Source organism: Trachurus trachurus (genome assembly GCF_905171665.1).
Source record: "Trachurus trachurus genome assembly, chromosome: 8".
In the NCBI taxonomy this organism is placed as follows: domain Eukaryota; kingdom Metazoa; phylum Chordata; class Actinopteri; order Carangiformes; family Carangidae; genus Trachurus; species Trachurus trachurus.
Genome location: NC_139905.1, coordinates 1,327,566 through 1,351,272, shown reverse-complemented (window position 1 = coordinate 1,351,272; position 23,707 = coordinate 1,327,566). Strand labels below are relative to the sequence as shown.

The 23,707-nt window shown below is 42.4% G+C and overlaps 1 protein-coding gene across 1 annotated transcript in view; it reads left to right on the top strand.

Moving 5' to 3' along the window:
• Nucleotides 1-23,707, top strand: part of LOC310989772 (uncharacterized protein) — a gene marked incomplete at its 3' end in the record, with an annotated part of 66,423 nt that overhangs the window by 34,472 nt on the left and 8,244 nt on the right. The window contains exons 3-8 of the mRNA XM_083976920.1: nt 1,874-2,056; nt 3,043-3,216; nt 18,739-18,939; nt 19,382-19,445; nt 19,712-19,975; nt 20,381-21,900. Of these exons, the coding sequence (XP_083833046.1) occupies nt 1,874-2,056; nt 3,043-3,216; nt 18,739-18,939; nt 19,382-19,445; nt 19,712-19,975; nt 20,381-21,900 (2,406 nt within the window). The remainder of the gene's footprint in view (nt 1-1,873; nt 2,057-3,042; nt 3,217-18,738; nt 18,940-19,381; nt 19,446-19,711; nt 19,976-20,380; nt 21,901-23,707) is intronic.

The following is a 23,707-nucleotide window of genomic DNA, read 5'->3' as shown; positions in this document are numbered from 1 at the left end:
TGAAGAGCACATGTTGATCACATGATGACATGTTGTGTGTGTTTAGTACAAATTGTCTGATTTTATTCTCACACATTTTGTTTCTTCTCTAATCACAGACTTCGTTATTGTGGACTCTCAGAGCTTCACTGTGAAGTTGTTGCCTCAGCTCTGAAGTCCAGCCCCTCCCACCTGAGACACCTGAACCTGAGTGGGAACGAGCTGGATGATTCATCAGTGGAGCTTCTGTGTGCTGGACTGGAGAGTCCAAACTGTAGACTGGAGACTCTGAGGTGAGTTCACTGACTGGAGCTGTTGTAGTTGTTTGAAGCTTCAGCTTCTCATTGGTTCATACATGTCAGGATTTGTGTGTGAGGATTTTTCTCAAGAAGCTGAAGAGAGAAAACAGTTGAGATGAGTCCAGAGAGAAGAAGGTGAGAGCAGTCGTAGTGTTTGTGATTCAGAGCAGCAGAGAACGAGCTCAGCTTCTACAACTGTTGTTTTCAACTCAGACACTTGTTGTTGAACCAACGTGCAGCACTGATCTGAGAGCAGATGTTGAGTTGTGGTCAGAAACACAGCAGCTGGTGGATGTTGTGGAGCTGACAGAACCATGGGAGGAAGCATGAGAGGAAGCAGCTGAGATCCACAGAGCTGGCAGCAGAGGCAGAGGAGGCTGGAAAGCTGCGCTCCAGTGGAGGCTGGCTGTAGGGAGCTGTTGGCAGCTAAAGTGATTTTTTAACATACATTTTTAACCTGAATTTGATACCATGATTTACTACTTTTAAATACACACATTTCAATATGAATTTAACTGGTTGATCCACTAAATACTAAAACCCACACAAACAAAAGCTCACCGGCTCCTTCTTCCTTATTTGAAACAAGCTTTTAGTCCTGCGTCACTTTTCCATGTCCATTTCCATGTCTCCACACATCTCACAAACTGCTCACCTTCTCTGACTCCTCTGATCACTCCTCTAACCACTAACCATAAATCAACTTCACCTGGTGCAATCAATCAGCTCCCCTAGGCTGGGAGTCACACCCAAACCTGAAGCACCCAGGCAGAGAGGGTGTGGCCTGCAGCTCAGCTCAACAACGGCACACACTGCAGCCACTTCCTGTCAATGACTGTGAATGCTGAGAATCAAGGTGAGACAGGTGAGAGCAGAGCTGCTAGTGTTGGTCTTGTTGCTGCTGACATGAAGCAGCTGCAGAGGCTCAGCTGGTTTGTTTGGAGGCTCACCAAGATGGGCTGAAGGTTGTTGCTTCATGTGGCGGCTCAGGCTCAGAGTGTTGACTCAGTGCTTGGCTGAGGGCAGGAGTCAGAAGCAGCTCAAAGTGACAGCTGAGCTTCTTGAACGTGGGCTTGTGTGAGCTGTTGAACACAGTCAGTGTGTTAGCAGAGCAGAGCAGCAGCACAGAAGCTGAGTGATGAGCTGCTGTGGACAGGCCTCGTCAAACAGCCCTGAACTCTGGAGCCGTGTTTGTCGGCCATTGAAGCGGCGTATCGCTACCCACACGCGCACTATGATGCACACTGTATGAGTGCAGATGAGCTGTTGGAGTGAGAAGGAGCTCAGTGACAGAGTTTCTGAGAAATGTGGCTGCACAACATGAGTTTGTATGGATGGAGCCACAGGTGGAGCTGACAGGTGAAGAGGCGGAGTCACTGCGTCTGTGTTGAAGCAGCAGCAGCTTCTCATGAATATTAATGAGCTGTTTTCTCTCTGTCACTGTTTAACCTGCTTCCTGTTGCTTCAGCTGTTGGACTTTGATTTTCTAAACTTGTTCTTTCTGAAGCTTCTTCAGCTCTGAACAGATGATGAGACACTGAACGCTGTCAACAAGGAGCTTTGTCCTCAACTCACTGCTTTTATTCTTTATTCAGATTGAAGAGCTGCTGGTTGTCAGAGATCAGCTGTTCTTCTCTGGTCTCAGCTCTGAAGTCCAACCCCTCCCACCTGAGACACCTGAGACACCTGAACCTGGGCTGGAACGACCTGCAGGATTCAGGAGTGAAGGATCTGAGTGGTTTTCTGGAGAGTCCAGACTGTAGACTGGAGACTCTGAGGTCAGTTCACTGACTGTTGTATCTGATCCACCTACAGTGGATTAAAGTGAACTTATAAAAATATACTTTCTTCTGAAAACATTAAATTGAAATAGATTATTTTCTGTGTTTCTATATTTAGATTTCAATGCATCTTGAGCAGGACATGTCCTAAAACAAAAATACTTTTCTTCTAAATAATCTGTGACAAATGATGTAAAATGATTCCAGAAACACAGAGTTGTATTAATTCCTCATTTGAGTCCAGATTTATTTTCCTCTTTATTCAGATTTGTATCAAAAATCAAAGTTACACCACTTGACACTGGGTTTCATCACGTCCTTGACCCCTGTGCTGTTAGTCGTTTATTGATTTAACCCTGATACGAGTTGATCAATAAAGTTATTAATAATAATAATAATAATAATAATAATAACAGAGAAGAAGAAAAATACAAAGTTAGTTAAACAGAGTTGTATTAATTCCTCATTTGAGTCCAGATTTATTTTCCTCTTTATTCAGATTTTTACAAAAACACCACCACCATGGTGCTGTGACCCCCGACCTCTGACCCGTCTGAACCAGCACTGATGCTCATATCATGTCTTCACAACGATGGGTTGTCCATCTTTTCATTCTCCACACACACTCGTTATTTAATAGCACACACTTGTTAATTCACAGCACACACTCGTCATCTACTCAGTGAGATCAGGAAAAGGACGGATGGAGAATGTCCTGTTATCTGATGCCAACTGAAGAATTAGTTTATTCAGCTGTTTGAACTCTTTTCTCCAGAAAAAGACGCGAATGAGATCATGAATCAATGAGGAAAAAACAACATGTTTCTACGATTAGTCGACTGTGGGCAAAATCTGACCAATCAGATTCAACTATGAAAATCCTTAGTGGAGGACACGCCTAGTTATTAATAAAAATAATAATAACAGAGAATCATCATCTGATCAGTTATCAATTAATTAATCTTCTTTTATTCTTTATTCAGATTGTGGAGCTGCAGGTTGTCAGAGATCAGCTGTTCTTCTCTGGTTTCAGCTCTGAAGTCCAACCCCTCCCACCTGAGACACCTGGACCTGAGTGAGAACGACCTGCAGGATTCAGGAGTGAAGGATCTGAGTGCTTTTCTGGAGAGTCCAGACTGTAGACTGGAGACTCTGAGGTCAGTTCACTGACTGTTGTATCTGATCCACCTACAGTGGATTAAAGTGAACTAAAAATATACTTTCTTCTGAAAACATTGAATAGAAATAGATTTTTTTCTGTGTTTCTATATGTAAGGGATAATGCCCTTCGAGGTGTCCGATTATCAGAAATTAATGGACGACGCGGAGGCGTGAACCGTCCGACGCGCCGCGAAGTCCATTGATCTCTGATAATCGGACACGTCGAAGGGCATTATCCCACTTTTACCATGGTCACTTACGAGATAAATACATATTAAATCAATTACTTATAATTTAATGTTGTTTTTACCGTTAAAATACGTCTTTCACAATAAGCGGCTGAGCGGACTATTTAATAACTCTCGTCGGCGATAAAAGAAAAAAAAAAAGAGGGACCCGCTGTGACCGCAGCATAACTACAGCCAGTGACTCTGCCACAGCCTGATAGTTGATAAGTGAAGGGAGGTGAGGTGACGGCGTAAAGGTTACGTGACATAAAGTTTTTCAGACGGCCAGTGCACTTCTTACCGCTTGTGTGTTTACAGACTCCAGTGCCGTGATCAAGGGGGCAGTTGTCGGTCTGAGAAGTGAAGCTCACTTCCGCGTTCAAAAAACTGCAATCCCCTCGGCTTCCTCTGGGGGCTGGTGTCAGAAAGCAGCATTCTCCATAGACCTCCATGTTAAAATCGCCGACTTTACATCCTCAGTAAACATGTTAAAAGCCTGGTGTCAGAACGTTTTTTCGTCTCAATCGATAGTTTCTACCCCCGCACACACTCTGAGGGGGGTGAATTTTTTTTAACTCTACCGTTTTACTGTTATTAGGTTAAAATTCTGGCCAATTAGGGTGCGGAAACGTTGAGTGACAGGTCCGAGCAGCTCCGTGGACAGGCTGCTTCGAGGCCAGTGGGCGGGTTCTCGGCCGGCCAATCCAACATGGCGCTGTTCAGGCCGCCATGTTTGAGTCACAAAAACGACTCCCCAAAACCAATGGGGGACGTCACGGACGCTTCGTCCATTCTTTTTACAGTCTATGGCCGTGATGCGCTGAAAAAAAGTTGTTATCGTCCGAGTGTCCGTTGCCGTGGTTACTAACAAGCGTTTGAGCCAGCGCAGTAATATTTAGAACGTAATCAGGCAATTTGACCGGTGTCCATGATCACTTTTTAATGGACACCCCGCAGCCAATCAGAATCGAGTATTCACCCAGACCATGGTATATTTAGATTTTAATGCATCTTGAGCTGGACATGTCCTAAAAACAAAAACTCTTCTTCTAAATAATCTGTGACAAATGATGTAAAATGAGTCCAGAAACACAGAGTTGTATTAATTCCTCATTTGAGTCCAGATTTATTTTCCTGTTTATTCAGATTTATATCAAAAATCAAAGTTACACCACTTGACACTGGGTTTCATCACATCATTGACCCCTGTGCTGTTAGTTTATTGATTTAACCCTGATACCAGTTGATCAATAAAGTTATTAATAATGATAATAATAACAGAGAAGAAGAAAAATACAAAGTTAGTGACATGAAATGGTACAAATATAAATCTGTCTAAAAGAATCAGAATCTCTAAACCAGAGAGTTGTAGTCAGTGTTTAGTCCAACAGGTATTGATCAGATATTGATTGTATATTGACAGACTGAGCTGAGGTCAGCATCAGCTGATGAATCTGTGCTGACATGTGGATGATGTGTGTAGAAGGCCACATGATAAAGATCCACAAGAACACAAGGACAAAGTCCCTCTATTGATTATTGATCAGGACTCGTTATTGATCAGGACACATCTGATCAGTTATCAATGAATTTATCTTCTTTCATTCTTTATTCAGATTGGAGTTCTGCAGTTTGTCAGAGATCAGCTGTTCTTCTCTGGTCTCAGCTCTGAAGTCCAACCCCTCCCACCTGAGACACCTGAACCTGACTAGAAACAACCTGCAGGATTCAGGAGTGAAGCATCTGAGTGGTTTTCTGGAGAGTCCAGACTGTCGACTGGAGACTCTGAGGTCAGTTCACTGACTGTTACTGTTGTAGATCTTAGATCTTTGATCCACAACTGAACCTGATTGATCTTCATTCAGAACTTGAATCATTGACTTTGATTGAATTGATTAATGACATTTGAAATAGTGGTTGTTGAATATTTGCAGTTGTTGTTGTGTGAGAATGATTCTTCAGTTTCAGCTCATTTCACTCAGTGGTCATGAATAATGTCTGTTCACTTCAGTTCAACCTTCACACACACTCGTATTTCTCTCAGTCAGACGGCTCATGTTTTCTAGAAACTCTGGAGAAAATGTCCAGTATCAGCTCATCAACTCACTTCATCTCTATCACAACAATGTGCACAAGATCCTCACAACTCATGTTTGGACAAAGACACTGAAATTCACCTGTTGAAGAGAAAACTCTTCTTTCTGATCATCAATGAATTAATCTTCTTCTTTTATTCTTTATTCAGATTGGAGCTCTGCAGGTTGTCAGAGATCAGCTGTTCTTCTCTGGTCTCAGCTCTGAAGTCCAACCCCTCCCACCTGAGAGAACTGGACCTGAGACAGAACAACCTGGAGGATTCAGACCTGAAGGATCTGGATGATCTAGTGAAGAGTCCAGACTGTAGACTGGAGACTGTGAGGTCAGTAGGGGGGCGGAGTCAGTCTGTGCTGCTTTCAGCACTATTGGACTAAAGTCAGTGTGAGACAATAACAGAGACAACAGTCAGCCAATCAGAGCAGAGAGAGAGAGACAACAGTCAGCCAATCAGAGCAGAGAGAGACAACAGTCAGCCAATCAGAGCAGAGAGAGACAACAGTCAGCCAATCAGAGCAGAGAGAGACAACAGTCAGCCAATCAGAATAGAGAGACAACAGTCAGCCAATCAGAGCAGAGAGAGACAATCACTGATCAATCACCTCTGTCCTCTGCTTCTCTTCTCAGACGGTGGTAAACTCCTTCCCTCCTGGACCTGCTGAACTGATCTGAGAGCAGCTCCACTGTCTCTCACAGAGTCCAGTCCACCATCCTCCCTGTGTGTTCTGGACCGGACAGAGATCATCACTGTCTCTGGACTCATCTGATCCTCTACACACTCTCTGCTCCTCCTCCTCCTCTCTCTTCCTCCTCCTGTTTCCTTCCTCATCCATTCTGATTAATCAGCTCCATCTTGTGGTGTGGTGAAGAACTGCAGCTCATTTCCACATTATTCAGTGTTCCTTTACCATGATGGAGTTTCAGATCAGGTTGCTATGACGACAGTTAACATATTAATGTGAGGCGGTTAACCTGTTTGACTGTTTGTCCCTTACAGGACACTGTAATACACAGATTTACCAGCTGCTTAGGACGCCACGTTGTTTTAGTCTTTGGCCAACAAGTAAACACTATTTATTTTTATATTATGATCAATGAATCAATGTATATTTAATATTACCTTTGCTTTTTACACTTTTACACTTACTTTTACTTTACTTTACTTGTGTGTCCAACCCTCCTGTAACTATGTAAATGTACTTATTCTGTTATCTACCGGTCCTTTGTCTTCAGTGTTGGGTATAGTTACTTTGGAAAGTAGTTAGTTAGGTTACAACGTTACCATCAATTAAAAGTAATCAGTTACGTTACTGCGTTACCTATGAATAAAAGTAACGCGTTAGAGTACTCATGCGTTACTAAAAATGAAAAGCCTTTTGCAGCGCCTCGCACATGCTGCAACTTAACTGACAGACACACAGCCTCTTTTAAATGCACCGAGTCCTGACAATGAATAACATCAGTCATCCAATCAAATTAGCTCCTACAGAATAACATTAACAGGAAAGACAGTCAAATATGCCACGTAGCGGGTTCTTTTTTTGGGGGGGGATTCAGTAGTTGCCGTGAATCCCTCTCAGCGGCTTCATGCTCGATCTGTTTGAACCTGAACGGGGGACTCACGTGTGGAGAGGAGGGAGGCTGGCGAGACGTGAACTTCCTGCCTTGTGTGTAATAAAAGTTAAAAATGTGATTAAATGTACTGGTATGACACTGCTGCTACGACAGCTATGGAGTAGATATCCGGGGCTCGACCGGGGGAGAACTGAGCTGCCGCTCCCCGAGAGGCAGAAAAAAAACTAAGTTACTGATTGCTCATCGCCCGAAACTAACGCGTTACGTTACGCGTTACACGAAAAAAGTAATTAGAGTACTCTAACGTGTTACTTTGTAGCTTTACTTTGTAACGCGTTACCCACAACACTGTTTGTCTTTATGGGCTTTTTTATGTTAATTGTTGTATTGTTTTGGGGACTATGGATGTAATTTAGCAAAAAATCCGGTGTATTTACAGTGGGTATTCTAGTACTCACTGTCCATTAATGTGCATTGTCCCAACTAAACAAACAAATAAAGTAAGGTAAGTAATTATTTACCTTTGCTTTTTACACTTTCAAACTTAGGCTATGTAAATTCAAAGTCTTACTATATCTTATTATTGTCTTTTTTGCTCTAATGTGAGTCTAAAAGTCAGGTCTGGTCTCCATCTATTACATGTGAATATCATTTTCAACCTTGACTGACGGCATATTGTAATAAATTTAAAAAAACAAATCAAATCTCATGGTTGTTGTGATTTCATCAGTCTGGTTTTGTTGTTTAATCAATCCCTTACAGAAAACCCACATGAACTTTAACATGTGATTCTTCACATGTGAAAAATTTGGTTTTGGCCCAATTTTATGTGAATCACATGTGAACTCCCATGTGAACCCATTTTCTACATGTGGTTTGACACATGTGACGACATGTACACAACGTGTAAAAAATGTTCAAAATGATTCACATAAAATTGCCAAAACCACATGTGCAAAATATTTCACATATGTGAAGTTCATGTGGTTGTTTATAGTTCAACAAATAAATCTGTGAGGTCGTTAGATGAGTGATTCACTTTAATGTTTAATTAGTATTTATAATATATCTCAATAGGCCTTTTATTGAAAATTGTTTTATTAGCTATCTTAAACATTTAGCCTAAGTGCCACAAATATGCAACAAAAGAAGAAAAAAAGGAAAAGAAAAGGCTGTAGGTCAGGATGGAGGGGTGTCCGGTCCTCTGCTTCCTTTTGTTTGTTAGTTAGAGAGGAGCGTGTGGTATATATGCATGTATATATATATATATATATATATATATATATATATATATATATTTACTTACAGTATATGTATATAATATATCTATGCTCCACTACCTGCGGTCCTTGTGTGTTCACGCTCCGGCCTCACCTCGTTTCAGAGACCGACTGTGACGTCCAGGTAGGAAAACACAGAACATGGAGCTGCAGCTGTATTGATAGCTAGCTGGCTAGTTAGCTCGCTGGTTTATTATAACATTCCCCATATCGCCACGGCAGCATATACTGGGAGCGGACCAATCTTACAATGTTTCGTCTGTTTACATCCCACAGACAACGTCAGATGGCTTCAAACACACACCGAGGGGTTTGTTCACTTCAAGTAAGCCGACATGTTTGTAAACGGAGCTGTAATACAAAGTTGTGTTGTACACCTACCTGTGTTTGTGGTGGATACTCTTTCACAGGAGCAGTGGGAGCTTTCCACTACCTTTAAAATCCTAAGACAAAATGTATTACATTATCAACACACAGTAAATGATGAATGTAAAGTGTAACCATTCTTGACAAAGAGGAGGAATACATCAGTGTTACCTAGTTTGCTGTCTCCTTGCTGAAAGCCAGTGGTTCAGTATCTCTCTGGGCTTGGCTCGTCATCCAGTACTGGAACATCTTCTCTCTCTGGAAACTGTTGAAATCTTCACAAATCTCTGGATCACTCTAGGTCGGCTCCACGATCTCAGCAGGGTGGCATTTTGAAAAGTATTCACTCTGGGACCTGAGACAAGGTCAAGATACAATTACTTGATGCTAAGTTGTGAGCAATTTGATATTTTTACTACATTTCAGTTGCAGGTCAAATACATAAAGGAGATCTCAAAAAATTAACTCACCGGTGCACCTTTAAATATACGGTTAAACTCTAATGAATTACTAAGACTATGAATCTTCAGATCATCATTTAACTTTTATTAGCTACAGAAATACCAGCATTAACAGTAAATATTTGATATGAACCCGTGTTAACCCACAGCCAGCTGCAGTACTTTACACAAAGTATTTCAGAACACATTGAATAACAGTTTCTTTTACACAGCATGTAGTCAGAAAATGTCTGCTGCTCAGCAGTATTTACTAAGATATTCTCACTCACCACTTCAAAGCCATTAACACTGTTAGGCTAACCCAATAGGATTTAACTTGAAGTAATTAGCATCACAGTGAGTGGATTGTATTAGCACTAGCATGGACCGACGCAGTTTACAACGGCAACAATTATCATCATGGTTAACGGAAACATCAGTCAGCTGACTACACATTAAAACTCACCTGTCCCCACCTGACCAGCTGGTCTTCACTCAGGAAGTGGATGAAGCATTTCACTGGCTACCGTGCACCTCCACTTGACTCTGCTATTTAACCGACTTTATCATTTTTAAATGTGTGTGTTTTATGTAAAATATGAAACTATTTATTTCAAGTGCATTTTCAAACATGAATTTAAATTTTGAGCTCTACTGAAGTGAATGCATAACTGTTTAATTGCTGTGGGCTACAAATGACCAGAGACAAACCTGTCCCACAGTGTGAAGTGTGTGTTCAGGATGTTAGAGCCAAAGCAGCTCTAGAACTGGTTCATGCTGACAGAGTGGGACGTTTATGGAGATAAATTATTTACATTTAACTCATAATGTATTAATATAACTGCATTTCATCATATGTTTTTGGAAGAAAGAATATTTATGTGTGTATGATATGGTTTGTTGACCTAGAGGTGATGGAGTTCTCTTGTTTGGACACTAGGGGGCAGAATTAGAGCAGGGATTGTGGTGGGGCATGTCTGGATGGGTTTTCCTCATCACCATGGAAGACTCAGTTCAAGCAGCCTCGTCTCTCTGTGTCACTGTTTCTTTCCTGTGTTTTTCAGGTGAGTGTCGTCTCAAACCCCAAAGGAATTACTGAAACTTCTTAGTTCAACTTTAGAGAAGTGTGAGTGCCTACATGTTGTACATTTGTGTGTGTGAATGTTGAATGAGAGCGGCTGTGACTGCTGTTTATTTTATTGCATAAAGCACTTTGAGCTGCTTCCTTTTGTATGAAAAGTGCATCATGATGAACATTTTTTTTTACCTTAACTATGCTACATACAACACATAACAAACTCCTACTTTGATCTGTTGCTGTTTTTCTGTGCTCATGCTGTTATTATAAATGTTTGTGCAGACAGTTGATGGTTGGTGATGCCGATGTTTTTGTGAAATCAAACTTTAACACTCACAGAACCTCTAAGCCCAGGGGTGTGGAATCAATTTTAAATGAGTGTGTTCATTTAAAGTGCTTTTATGTAAAATATGAAACTATTTCTGTCAAGTGTGTTTTTTAGACATGAGTTAAAATGATGAGTTCCACTGAATGCATAACTGTTTAATTGCTCTGGGCTACAAATGACCTGAGACAAACCTAAGTGTGTTCACATTTGAGCAGATAAATTAATTACATTTAACTCATAATGTTTTAATGTAACTGCATTTTATCATATTTATGGAGGAAAGAATATTTATGTCTGTGTGATATGGTTTGTTGACCTAGAGCTGATTCCAGTAGGAGGAGTTCTCTTGTTTGGACACTAGGGGGCAGAATTAGAGCAGGGATTGTGGTGGGGCATGTGCCTACGTTTACATGGAGAACATTTGTGTGTGTGTGTGTGTAACTGTGAATGTTGAATGACAGAGGATGTTGACTGCTGTTTATTTTATTGCATAAAGCACTTTGAGCTGCTTCCTTTTGTATGAAAAGTGCTCTATGAATAAAGGTTTGTTTTTGTTGATAAAATGTGACGCTGTGTCTCCAGTGTTGTCTGTGGGAGTTTGTGTGATGTGTGTGTGTTGTGGGTCCATGACTTGTTTTGTTGTGAAATTGTTGTTAACAACTGAACCTAAGTTATGAAAAGTTAATGCATAAGTTCTGGAGTGTTAATTAATGAGCTGAAGAGTTTATTACCAGGCTGTTGCCACTGATAAGAATGTGGTCTTTGTTAACTTGGTTAAATAAGGTTGATGATTATGCACAAATATCACTGTAATATGATTTATAGTGTCTGTATGTTCATTGGATTGGAACTTTATTTGGAGATAATGAATGTGTTGGTGTAAATGAGTCATAAGAAGAATAAAATGTCTACAGATGTGACAAATCCAAGGCCCAGGCCAGCACACAGGAGTGATGTAGCTGGTGCAACTACCTGAAGCTGCTGACAGACACCAACACTCACCTGTAGCAGACTGCAACCCACTGGCACCACTCACCTCACAGGAAACAGGACGTTGTTGGAGACCATCTCAGGATTTTATTCTGCACACAACAGTAGGAGCACATTAGCTGCATCGACAATGTTTTTATGTTTTATCTCATTAATCACATTCATTTCTAACAGTTCAAACAGAATATTCACTAATCAATAAGATATATACAGGTGCATCTCAATACATTAGAACATCATGGAAAAGTTTATTTATGTCAGTAATTCAATTCAAAAAGTGAAGCTAACACATTATATAGATCCATTATTATGGCTTAATGAAGACATAAAATTCAGTTTCTAAAAAAAAAAAAAATCATTATTTTTCTTTTTTTTAAGAAGCATTTTTAATACAGAAATATTGTCCTTGTGAAAAGTTAGTCCATCTATATGCACTCAATACTTGGTTTTGTTTATTTGACTTGAACTACTGTAAACTGACTTTTCCATGATATTCTGATTTATTGAGATGCAGCTGTAGTTTCCAGTTTCAAACTGAATATTCACTAATCAATAAGATTTATACAGGTGCATCTCAATAAATTAGAATACCATGGAAAAGTTTATTTATGTCAGTAATTCAATTCAAAAAGTCAAGCTAACACCATATAGGCTATAGATCCATTATGGCTTACGTTTTATGAAGACATAAAATTCAGTTCCTAAAAAAAAATTGAATATTACAAAAGATTTATTAAAAAAAAAAAGAAGCTTTTTTAATACAGAAATATTGGCCTTGTAAAAAGTTAGTCCATCTATATGCACTCAATACTTGGTTGTGGTTATTTGACTTGAACTACTGTAAACTGACTTTGATTAGTGAACATTCAGTTTGAAACTGGAAACTACAGCTGCATCTCAATAAATCAGAATATCATGGAAATCAGATATTTCTGTAGACATGAGATCGTATAGTGGCAGTTTCAGTTGGATCCACAGCAGATGAACTTTAAACACACAGAACAAAGCCACAACACAAACACATGTATGCTAATGAGATGAGATCGTTAAATCCTCGTCTCACCGTGAACAAAGAAAAACAACACACAGTCACACACACTTTAAACATGGCCGCCACCTCATCACTCAGTGTGTGTGTGATATTGATGGTAAGTAAGGACTTTAAGAGCATATTATCTACAAATAACGGAGAGAGTTTCACCGTGTGTCTCGGCTCTTCCAGCAGCAGCGACGTTTTGGCGCGTTTTGGGGGGTGCACCGCTAATTAACGCCCCACCTGCAACAACAGCTGGAACCAGGAACCATTGTTCTCTGAACCAAACTGCTGCAGCAACAACAGTTTAGCTGGTTAACATATTTACCACTGGTCTGAATCATATGTGGAGTGGGTTTTAGTTTTAGCTGAAGTTCACATAGATAATATCAACTTAAAAACACATTAAATCTAAATACTGACTCAGCTACACACCACCTATGGTTAATGGAGATAACCAAGGAACAGGAGCATTAGCAAAGAAGCTTTGTTGTTGTTGGTTTGTTGCATCGTGCTGTGGAGAGGTGAACAAAGGTGTGCCAACTGGGGAGTCTTTACAGGGAACAATTACTCCTACTGCTTTAAAAGACTCAAAGACTGGCATTATGTAAATCGATAGCTTCTTGATTTTGGAGTGATCACCATAGGTTCATATTTGATGAGGCCAAACATCACAGTAACTGACAACCCACAGTGTCTTAGGGACCTCCTGTAGGGCTGAAATAGTTTTAACTTGTTTCAGACAAAAACAAACATACAAACAAACAAACAAACAAACAAACAAACAAACAAACAAACAAACATACAAACCTAAAAAGTGTTTTAGGTACCAGCTGGATTTTCTTTGAGTGTGCACAGCGCTTACATTGTTTTTCTTAAATGGGTCCCAATCTTTTCTCTAATTGCAAATGTAAATGTATAGAATCAAATGGTCTGTGGTGTACATGTCAAAATTGAATTGGTGTGAGAGAGAATGATAAAGCACATCTGTGTTGTCTGGTTGATGTGTGTTCACATTATCAACTCTCTTTCCCAACCAACTTTTCTCATATGTCTCATCAGGTCCTGGTGACACAAGAGGTTCATTGCAGTTTCTCTGGTGTCGATAACTGTTTTTTTTTTTTTTTTTACTTCTGTAACAAGCTTGGAAAAGGCCGTTAAGGGTTGCAATTTCCATTGATATGCATACTGCAGGTCTAGGGTGTGGTGAACAAGGTAGTGTGAAAAACATTTGATTCCAAATTAGATCAGTTTGTTTTGCTTCATCTGTGGTTGAGACCAGACAAAGGTCTAATTTGCACATCAAGTATCTGCCCATCAGTGGGATGGTAATGGTATCTGTAACTATTTTGACCTGATGAACACATAGGCTACACATTTTTTTGTTGTTGTTGTTGTTTCTTTCATAACTAGTGTCAGTGTTCAAACACAATTTGTAGCGATGTGTATAACCTATACATTCTGTATGTGTGTGATGTAGTGCAGTACCTTTCTCAGATTTCACAAATTGGTTAAGCTTGTCAGCAAGGATCCATTCCCCTCCAACCACCCCCGATCATCCTCAGTCTATGTTTTTTGTTTGCTGGAGTTGATGATGTTTTTGTGGGACAGTTACGTACCCAATGTCCATGTCGACGACAATGATAGCAGACGTCACTGGGAACTTTTCTTCCTGAGTTCCTGTGTCCTTTCTTTTTGTGTCCATGTTTGGGTTGTCCATGTTTCCAGACTGTGTTGATGTCCGTAGTCCACACACAGAAAACCATTGTTGTACCTTCTGGTCCTGACACTTCAACCGTGGGCATGTTGAAGGCTATATCTTGATTGGGATGACATAGTCTGTGTGCAGTTGTAGAAGAGGGGTCTGGAGAGTTTTGTGGTTGAACAGATGCATCAGGATGAGCTGCTCCTGAACTTGTTTTTTGTTGTGTCATGCTGGAGGAGTCGGTTTCTCTTTTGTTGGGTGTTGTATAGTTGTATGGTAGTGGAGCTGAAGGATGAGAGGGTGGGTTGCCGTTGGGGTCTGGATCCAGCTTCAAAGCTGCCAACTATGGAAACAAAGAAGAAGAGATCTGCGAGTCTGGTGTTCTTTGTGTGTGTAAATTTTGCTTTTCATTGGTTTCAACTGTTTTACATGGAAAGGGTAGTTGTTTATGCATTATTTCCCTGTTTCTTGCTTCTGCTTCCCCTTTCCACATCTGTAAACATTCTCTTTGACCTTCCATAGTTTCTAATTTTTTTACAGAGATTTTCTTTTTCCTTCTCATATCTAGTTCTTTTTTCTTTAGCTTTTCCTCTAATAGTAATATAGTTTTTAAACTGAGAGATCCCCCTATTGGGAATCCAAACTCAGCTGTCCAGACATTTAAATATTTTAGCGTTTTATCCCCATATTTCTTTCTCATTATATCCACAATTGCACCCTCTGGAGGTCCCGCCTCAACAGAGCCTTTACTCCCCATTCCAGCTGTGGAGGTCGTGCACGACAATTTCAATACAGACGTCTCTGTAAGGATCACTTTGTTACATATATTAATATAATCAAATATTAATATACCCCGCACAAGTGATAAAAGCGAAACCCAAAGTATTTAAACTTTGATCCCTGAGTCATAGACTCAGATACAGTTGTGGATAAAATGAAAATTAGAAATATTATGTCAAATTAAACCAAATTTTAAGAGAAAAAGAGTTAGAAGGTCAATATTTCAATGCTCACCAGATAAATTTCGCTGACTTATTGTTCGTAGAATTCCAGCGGTAACGATCCGGGGCATCTGCGGTCAGTCCTCCCTTCTCAGAAGAGTTTTTGAGGTTGGAGGCTGGAAAGTTTTTTTTTCTCTTCCAGGATGGCCTATCCACTGTCCGCGTCCGTCCCAGACGATTATCCGAGGAATCCCACTTCTGACACCAAGTTGTCGTGGAAATTTTTCTGCTTTGGTGAAGAATGAAATAGAGACTTCTTGCCGGTCGACCGAGTTTTATTTTCTTTGCAAAGAAAAGGTCAATCAACATGCGAGCGGTTCGAAATGCAGAAAGACTCAGATCATCAGGAAATCTGAACATTTATGCTAGAGGAAAAGCCCACCCCTTGGGTGTGTTTACATCTTTTGTTTTCTGAGGGGTCAGCCCCCTACTCAGGATGTCTTTTCACCTTTCAAAGGTATCGGCACTGACATCCTGGAGTGTGATTAAAGGTTCTAATCAATACAAAAAAATACAAAAGGGTTTGAGTATATCATCGGTACTGACATCCTGGAGGGTGATTAAGAGGTCTAATCAACACACAAAAAAAATACAAAAGGGTTTGAGTATATCATCGGTACTGACATCCTGGAGGGTGATTAAGAGGTCTAATCAACACACTTTAAAATACAAAAGGGTTTGAGTATATCATAAGGAAATGAGAGGTTGGGTGTCTCTGGAACTTGATGCAATTACAAGGTCTAGACATTAGAATACACAAATGGGTGACAAACAAAAGAGGATCTGATACCTTGGAGGGAAAGCAGGGGGTAGGGATGTCACAAGTGATTAAAACAACAGGGGGCAGTAAGGGCTCATTCACTGACTCACTGATCTGACAGTGGAACAGCCCTCACACACTCACATACTACCCGTGAACGCACCTCTAAGCAGAGAATTTCTAATATTAGACTGGCTCTGCTCCAAGTGAGTGAGTCCATGAGGGGTCGGGTTGGAATTGGGCCAAAAGTATTTAGTTCAGACGCCATTTTTAGACGACATGAAGGAGTAAGAGTGAAGCTGCGTTAGGTGAGTGTTAAACAACTTTATTATTATTCTTCACCGTTAAAGTCTGTGAGTGTCAGTCCCTGTGAAGTGTGGAGGGAAGAAGAGTCAGAGTGAACTACTGAGACTAAAGGGGGGACAGCAGGAGGACAGCTACTCCCTGTTGTCTCAGCCAGTTGTGACGAACTGAATATTACGACCAGAAGGAGTTCATTACACCGTGTATTCTGTTAATGTGTGTGTGTGTGTGTGTGTTCAGCTCAGTCAGTGTTTCTGGTTTCCCTCTCAGACTGACTGAAGTCCTGAAGATGAGTGTTAATGTGGAGGAAGAGGAGGACGGACCAGAGTCTCCAGGATCCATCTGTCCGTCTCTGAAGAGTGACCAGTCCAAAGGAATTCCTCTAGACTTCAGTCTTGAACCTGAACCTGGACCTGGATCCTCCTGCTGGTCTGTGAAGAGTGACCAGTCCAGACTTGATCCTCCAAACTTCAGTCTTGGACCTGGACACTCAGACTCACAGTAAGAGACTTGCACATTCACCACGCTATGAAATAATCATGTAACATTCGGAGGGTTTACATGAGACTTTCCTCTTTCTGATTGAATTCATCCCAAACAAGTCTTTCGGGTTAACTGTTTACATGAGATATCCGATCTGGTGTTTACCCGATGCCACTGCATTTATTCACCACGGATGTTTTACAGCCATGAAACAACATTAAGCTCCACATTAAAACACATCAGTGAACCACACTGTGTCACTGGGGGACATCAACACATACTGTAGTGTATTTAGACTCCGTTCTGCTGCCCCACATACTCACTACAGCACCAAATGTGGATCAATCCGCTGCTGAAAGTAGTCCCTGACAAATGTTTCCTGTGTTCCCTCCTGTTGGTTTGATAGAAACTAGAGTGAGCAGCTGTTTGAGGAAATGACTGAGCCTCTTTAAACATGAACCTGTAGCTGAGATGTTGGTGAAGCTTTGAGTCTTCAGGAGGAACCAATGGGCTCAGACTGTGTGTGTAGGACTGGTGTCTAGGTAGATCCAGATGTTGAGCCAGTGGATCCAGATGCTGAGCAGTGTCAGTGTGTGATCCTCTGTAGAGCTGATGTGAGACAGATGTTCAGCAGCTGGACAGTTAAAGCAGAAGTAAGCAGAATGTTTGTGTTAATATAAGTCTTAAATAGTTGTATCTTCCGACAGCAATCACTTCTATAGAGTGTTTGGTCTGAAACACGGGTCTGTCAGTCACTCTGCTCTGCTGTAAGCCAAGGAAAAAACTTTCCTTGTATCCTACAACCTTTATCCAATGAGGAGAGATAACGGCATAAAGGGGCGGTCCTCTCTGTGTGTGCAGCTGTCACACCACACAATTAGGAATAAAAGCTTAAAAGTTTAAAAGGTTCTAGAACTTGGATTGGTTGGGAACCACGTTGAGTTAAAATAACAAGACACAAGTTGGAATAAAAGGGGAGACACTGTTTATTCACAATAGAATGTGCATTTCTGTTGGGCTGGATTTAAGATGCAGCACGGCCTTCAATCAGGGGAGGGGCAGCAGGACAATCTATTCCTCGACTCTCGCTGGATTCCTCTCATCATGAGGCTAGTAGAACTCCAAGGGGGAAGGGGGCCCACTCCTTCCACAGTACTACACCGTCTGATGCCTCAGCCTTTGTTGAGCTTACTCTCCTACAGCCTGCTGATTTCTAGGAGAGAGTTAGAACCAGAGAGAGGTGAACAGGGAAAAGTATCCAACTTTCCTCTTCTTTAGGGTGCCAGTGATCCTCTGTGAGGGGGGGGTTCCAGGTGAATGGGGGGAGTCCTCTTCTGCCCAACACAGTCCAGTCCAGTCCAGTCCAGTCCAGCTCAGCACAGCACAGCAGCCTCCTCTTCACCACCAGTCTTCACTCTGAACGTCTGAAAAACACAGTCTTCATACCACTCCACACTGATTAGTTAATTTAATGCAGCTGTCACCTCCAGCTCCTCATGGTGCGTTCAGGTGCACCGACACTGTTGTCCAAAACACACTAAGGCTGGTTCAAAACACCATGTTATGACACAGCCAAGGGATGCGCGTGAATGTGGTGACGTAGGGACAAGGGCGGGGACTGCTAACTCCATCTGCTGACAGGAAGTTAGACAAAACCACCGGATCGCTGACTTCTGATTTAATGACTGACTGACTCTCCACTGTTGTCTATGATGCTGCTGTGTTGCTTCCATCCTTCACTACAGTGTGTGGTGCTGGACGCTGACGTCACTGGAGACTTCCCACAATGCATCTGTGATCAGAGAACTGATCAGTGATCAATGTGATGGGAATAAAAACATGTTTGTGTTTGCAGAGGTCAGAAGCTCAGACTGAGAGCAGAGTCTCCAGGATCCATCTGTCTGTCCATGAAGAGTGACTGGTCCATGGAACAACCTCGAAACTTCAGTCTTGAACCTAGACCTGGACCTGGATCCATCTGTCTGTCCATGAAGAGTGACCTGTCCAAAGATGAACCTCTTTACTTCAGACCTGGACCTGTACCTCCAGAGTCCCGGTAAGAGACGGTTTCGAACACTATAGAAAACAGAAAAACCTCCTGAGCTCTGAGATGATGAGTCATGGTTAAAGTAGAGTAAATGTAATAGTAACTTAGTCTACTCCAAATACTTTACAGACACCAGCTGGTCTCAGATCAGTGAGGCCACATCCATGTTTGTCCTCAGTCCTCGTTCTTCTTTCTCCTCTCTATTGAAGAAAAGACACATCAGTGTTAATCTGTGTTTGTCCTCATCGTCGATCACTTCCTGTTTTACTTTGAAAATCTTCCTCTGAACACAGACTGAGAGCAGAGTCTCCAGGATCCATCTGTCTGTCCATGAGGAGCGACCTGAAGACACATCAGTGTTAATCTGTGTTTGTCCTCATCGTCGTCTTTATGATTTAATGTAATTGTCAGAGTACAAAGTGTTTTTGTTTTTATGTCTTATATCATTTAGTCTGGACAGAGAGAAGAGGAGTGGTGTCTCTGACGTCCTGAAGGATCATGGACAAAGACCCAGAACCAGAGGTGAGCTGCAGACAGCCAATCAGAGCAGCTGTGGACAAAGTGAGACTGAACATCTGTCTGCTGATGTGGTCATTAGTGAAACCAGGACCTGTTGTTTTCTCCAGAGTCATTGTTCCATCACACAGCACTGACATTGAAGATGATGATTCAAACCTTCTCTTTGTTGTCTGTAGTTTTTCTGTAGCTGATGAAAATAATCTGATCAGATTGTCAGACTCTCTGTCTTCAGTCTGACTCTGTCTCTTCTCTCTCAGCAGATCGTGGTCTGCAGGAGGTTTTAGATCAACATAAGATCAGTCTGAGGAGCAGATGTGAACGAGTGACTGAAGGAACTGAGGGAACAGGAAGTGGAACAGGAAGTGGAACCCTCCTCAACAGGATCTACACTGAGCTCTACATCACAGAGGGACAGAGTGAAGAGGTTAATACCCAACATGAGGTGAGACAGCTGGAGACAACGTCCAAGAAGAAGACCCTCCATGACACTCCAATCAAGTGCAACGACATCTTTAAAGACTTACCTGTCCAACAGAGAGAGGACGTCTCTACGGTCTCACCTGTCCACCAGAGAGAGGACGTCTCTACGGTCTCACCTGTCCACCAGAGAGAGGACGTCTCTACGGTCTCACCTGTCCAACAGAGAGAGGACGTCTCTACGGTCTCACCTGTCCAACAGAGAGAGGACGTCTCTACGGTCTCACCTGTCCAACAGAGAGAGGACGTCTCTACGGTCTCACCTGTCCAACAGAGAGAGGACGTCTCTACGGTCTCACCTGTCCAACGGAGAGAGGACGTCTCTACGGTCTCACCTGTCCAACAGAGAGAGGACGTCTCTACGGTCTCACCTGTCCAACAGAGAGAGGACGTCTCTACGGTCTCACCTGTCCAACAGAGAGAGGACGTCTCTACGGTCTCACCTGTCCAACAGAGACCCATCAGAGTGGTTCTGACCAACGGCGTCGCTGGCGTTGGAAAAACCTTCTCAGTGCAGAAGTTCACTCTGGACTGGGCCGAGGGCTTGGAGAACCAAGATGTCAGTCTGCTGGTTCTGCTTTCGTTCAGGGAGCTGAACCTGATCAGAGATCAGCGGTTGAGTCTTCTCAGGCTGCTCCATGTTTTCCATCCAACATTACAGAAGGTCACAGCAGAGCAGCTGGCTGTCTGTAAACTTCTCTTCATCTTTGACGGCCTGGATGAAAGCCGACTGTCACTGGACTTCAACAACAGGGAGGTTGTGTCTGATGTCACACAGACGTCATCAGTCAACGTGCTGCTGACAAACCTCATCCAGGGGGATCTGCTTCCCTCGGCTCTGGTCTGGATCACCTCCAGACCTGCAGCAGCCAATCAGATCCCTCCTACATGTGTCGACAGGGTAACAGAGGTCCGAGGCTTCACTGACGCCCAGATGGAGGAGTACTTCAGGAGGAGGTCCAGTGATGAAGATCTGTCCAGAAGAATCATCTCACACATCAAGACGTCCAGGACCCTCCACATCATGTGTCAAGTCCCAGTCTTCTGCTGGATCAGTGCTACAGTTCTGGAGCACATGTTGACCACAGACCAGAGAGGAGAGCTGCCCAAGACCACGACGGACCTGTTCTCACACTTCCTGCTGGTCCAGACAAAGAGGAAGAAGAACAAGTACGGTGAAGGACATGAGACGAGTCCACAGGAGCTGACGGAGGCCGACAGGGAAGTTCTTCTGAAGCTGGGGAGGCTGGCGTTTGAACAGCTGCAGGAAGGAAACATCATGTTCTACCAAGAAGACCTGGAGCAGTGTGGTCTGGATGTCACAGAGGCCTTGGTGAACTCAGGACTCTGTACTGAGATCTTCAAAAGAGAGAGTGTGATCTTCCAGAAAACAGTCTACTGCTTTGTTCATCTGAGTGTTCAGGAGTTTCTGGCTGCAGTCTACATGTTCCACTGTTTCACCAACAGGAACACACAGGTCCTGGAGAACTTCCTGGGAGATCAACATGATGATTTAACTCTGCATGACTTCCTGCAGAGAGCCATGCAGAAATCCCTCCGCAGTAGAAACGGTCACCTGGACCTGTTTGTTCGCTTTGTTCATGGCCTCTCTCTGGAGTCCAACCAGAGGCTGTTAGGAGGTCTGCTGGGTCAGACAGACAACAGTCCAGAAACCATCCAGGGAACCATCAACAACCTCAAGGAGATGAACAGTGACTCTCCTGACAGAAGCATCAACATCTTCCACTGTCTGACGGAGATGAAGGACCAGTCAGTTCATCAGGAGATCCAACAGTTCCTGGAGTCAGAGAACAGATCAGAGAAGGAACTCTCTGAGATCCAGTGTTCAGCTCTGGCCTACATGCTGCAGATGTCAGAGCAGGTTCTGGACCAGTTGGACCTGAAGAAGTACAAGACATCAGGTCAGGGAGGACGGAGACTGATCCCAGTTGTGAGGAACTGCAGGAAGGCTGAGTGAGTCCAGACATGATCAATAACACACACACACACACACACACACACACACACACACACACACACACACACACACACACACACACACACACACACACACACACAGTCTCAGGTCAGTTGTGTTGTTTCTCCAGATGTTTTAACACTCTGAGTTTTAAACTTGCAGATGTTTCAGTTTGAGCTTCAAGCTGAAGATTAAAGTCCAACAAAGATGGACATGAACAATGTGCAGGTCTGACAGAGTGATGGGGGTCAGGGCTGGGTATTGATCACTGATCACCTGAATCCATCTGATCTCTGATTCACTTTGATTCCTGATTCAACATCATGATTGTGTTTTAGATTTCAGTCCCAACTCCAGTTTGACTTGGACATGAATGAGACGCTCAGAGAACTGATGCTGTAAATTGTTGCATTATTAAAACCATGAATGTTGACATGATGAATGGAGCCAAAGCAGTTCCATTAATGCACTTTCTATTGATAGATATCACATGACGTCACACAGCGTTCGCAGCCGGTCACAGCGCCATCTTGGGTACCGACTTCCAAAGGCAGTCTATGGGCTGTGACCTGATACATCCATGGCTGTGACATCAAATCTCACAAAAATAGTGGATAAACCTTTTTTTATTACATGGCTCTATTGAATGTCGTATTCCGATAATTTATTGATATTTCTGATATTTATTTACATCTTGATTTTGCATTTAACAGTCTGTTATTCCTGTTTAACAGATCGTTGCTAAGTAAAATACACTAGGTAGGGACGCCGCTCTGATCAGCGCAGCACAGAAAAGAGAAACTATGCAGGATATTTACTTTGTTTCATTTTTTACCGTCATTAAACAGCTTGGGAGACATGTAGCCTACGCCAAGGGAGGCTGCCTCACTCTACTGAGTGTGAGCGGCACGTACGTTCACGTTGCTTTCTTTCGTGAATTGTAAACACAGACGCCCCCTCGGTTTTAGCGTCCAGCAGTTTAGCGGGTAATTCAACTGCAGTGATGGATAACTGTACCGGAGAGCCTCAACATGAGCTTCATTTGAGGAATAAACAGCAGCTTTTACCTGACGGGAGACCGACGCCTGAGCTACGGTAGCTAACAGCTAGCAGCTTTTACCTACTTTTCCTCCCTCCCTTTCTTACGGCCCAGGTTGTCTGTCATATCTGTTGTAAACAGCTTGTTGAGTACAGTTAACACTATTGTTGCTTCGGTTTGAGTGTGGATTAATTGTTAACGGTTTGTGATAACGTAACTGTGTAGATGGCGTGGATTGTGATGAGAAGGTGTTGCATATATTTTAAGACTTATCTGTGCAAACCATTGTGCAAAACCTGTTTGTTGTGACTTTTTGCGTGATAAGATGATTTGCCGAATTCTTCTTCCATTCCTGCAGCCTTTTGTCTCAATGTTAACGATGGCAAAATGTCGAGATATTTTATTACTTTATGAAAATAAATGTCTGTGAGTTAAAAAAGAAGTGGGCTACGCATTTCTGATTTGATTTGGCTTTTCGTGTATTTGGTTAAACACATATAAGTAACAGGTTGAGAGAGAGAGAGAGAGAGAGAGAGAGAGAGAGAGAGAGAGAGAGAGAGAGAGAGAGAGAGAGAGAGAGAGAGAGAGAGAGAGAGAGAGAGAGAGAGAGAGAGAGAGAGAGAGAGAGAGAGAGAGAGAGGGGTCCACTGGGTGAGCTAGATTAACTTTTAACGGGAGAGAGAGCGGCGCACCGCGCTGTCAAAGCTCGTCTCAGCAGAAATGGTGTGTGCTTTCAAGGCAAGGCCATCAAAATGAGAAATATC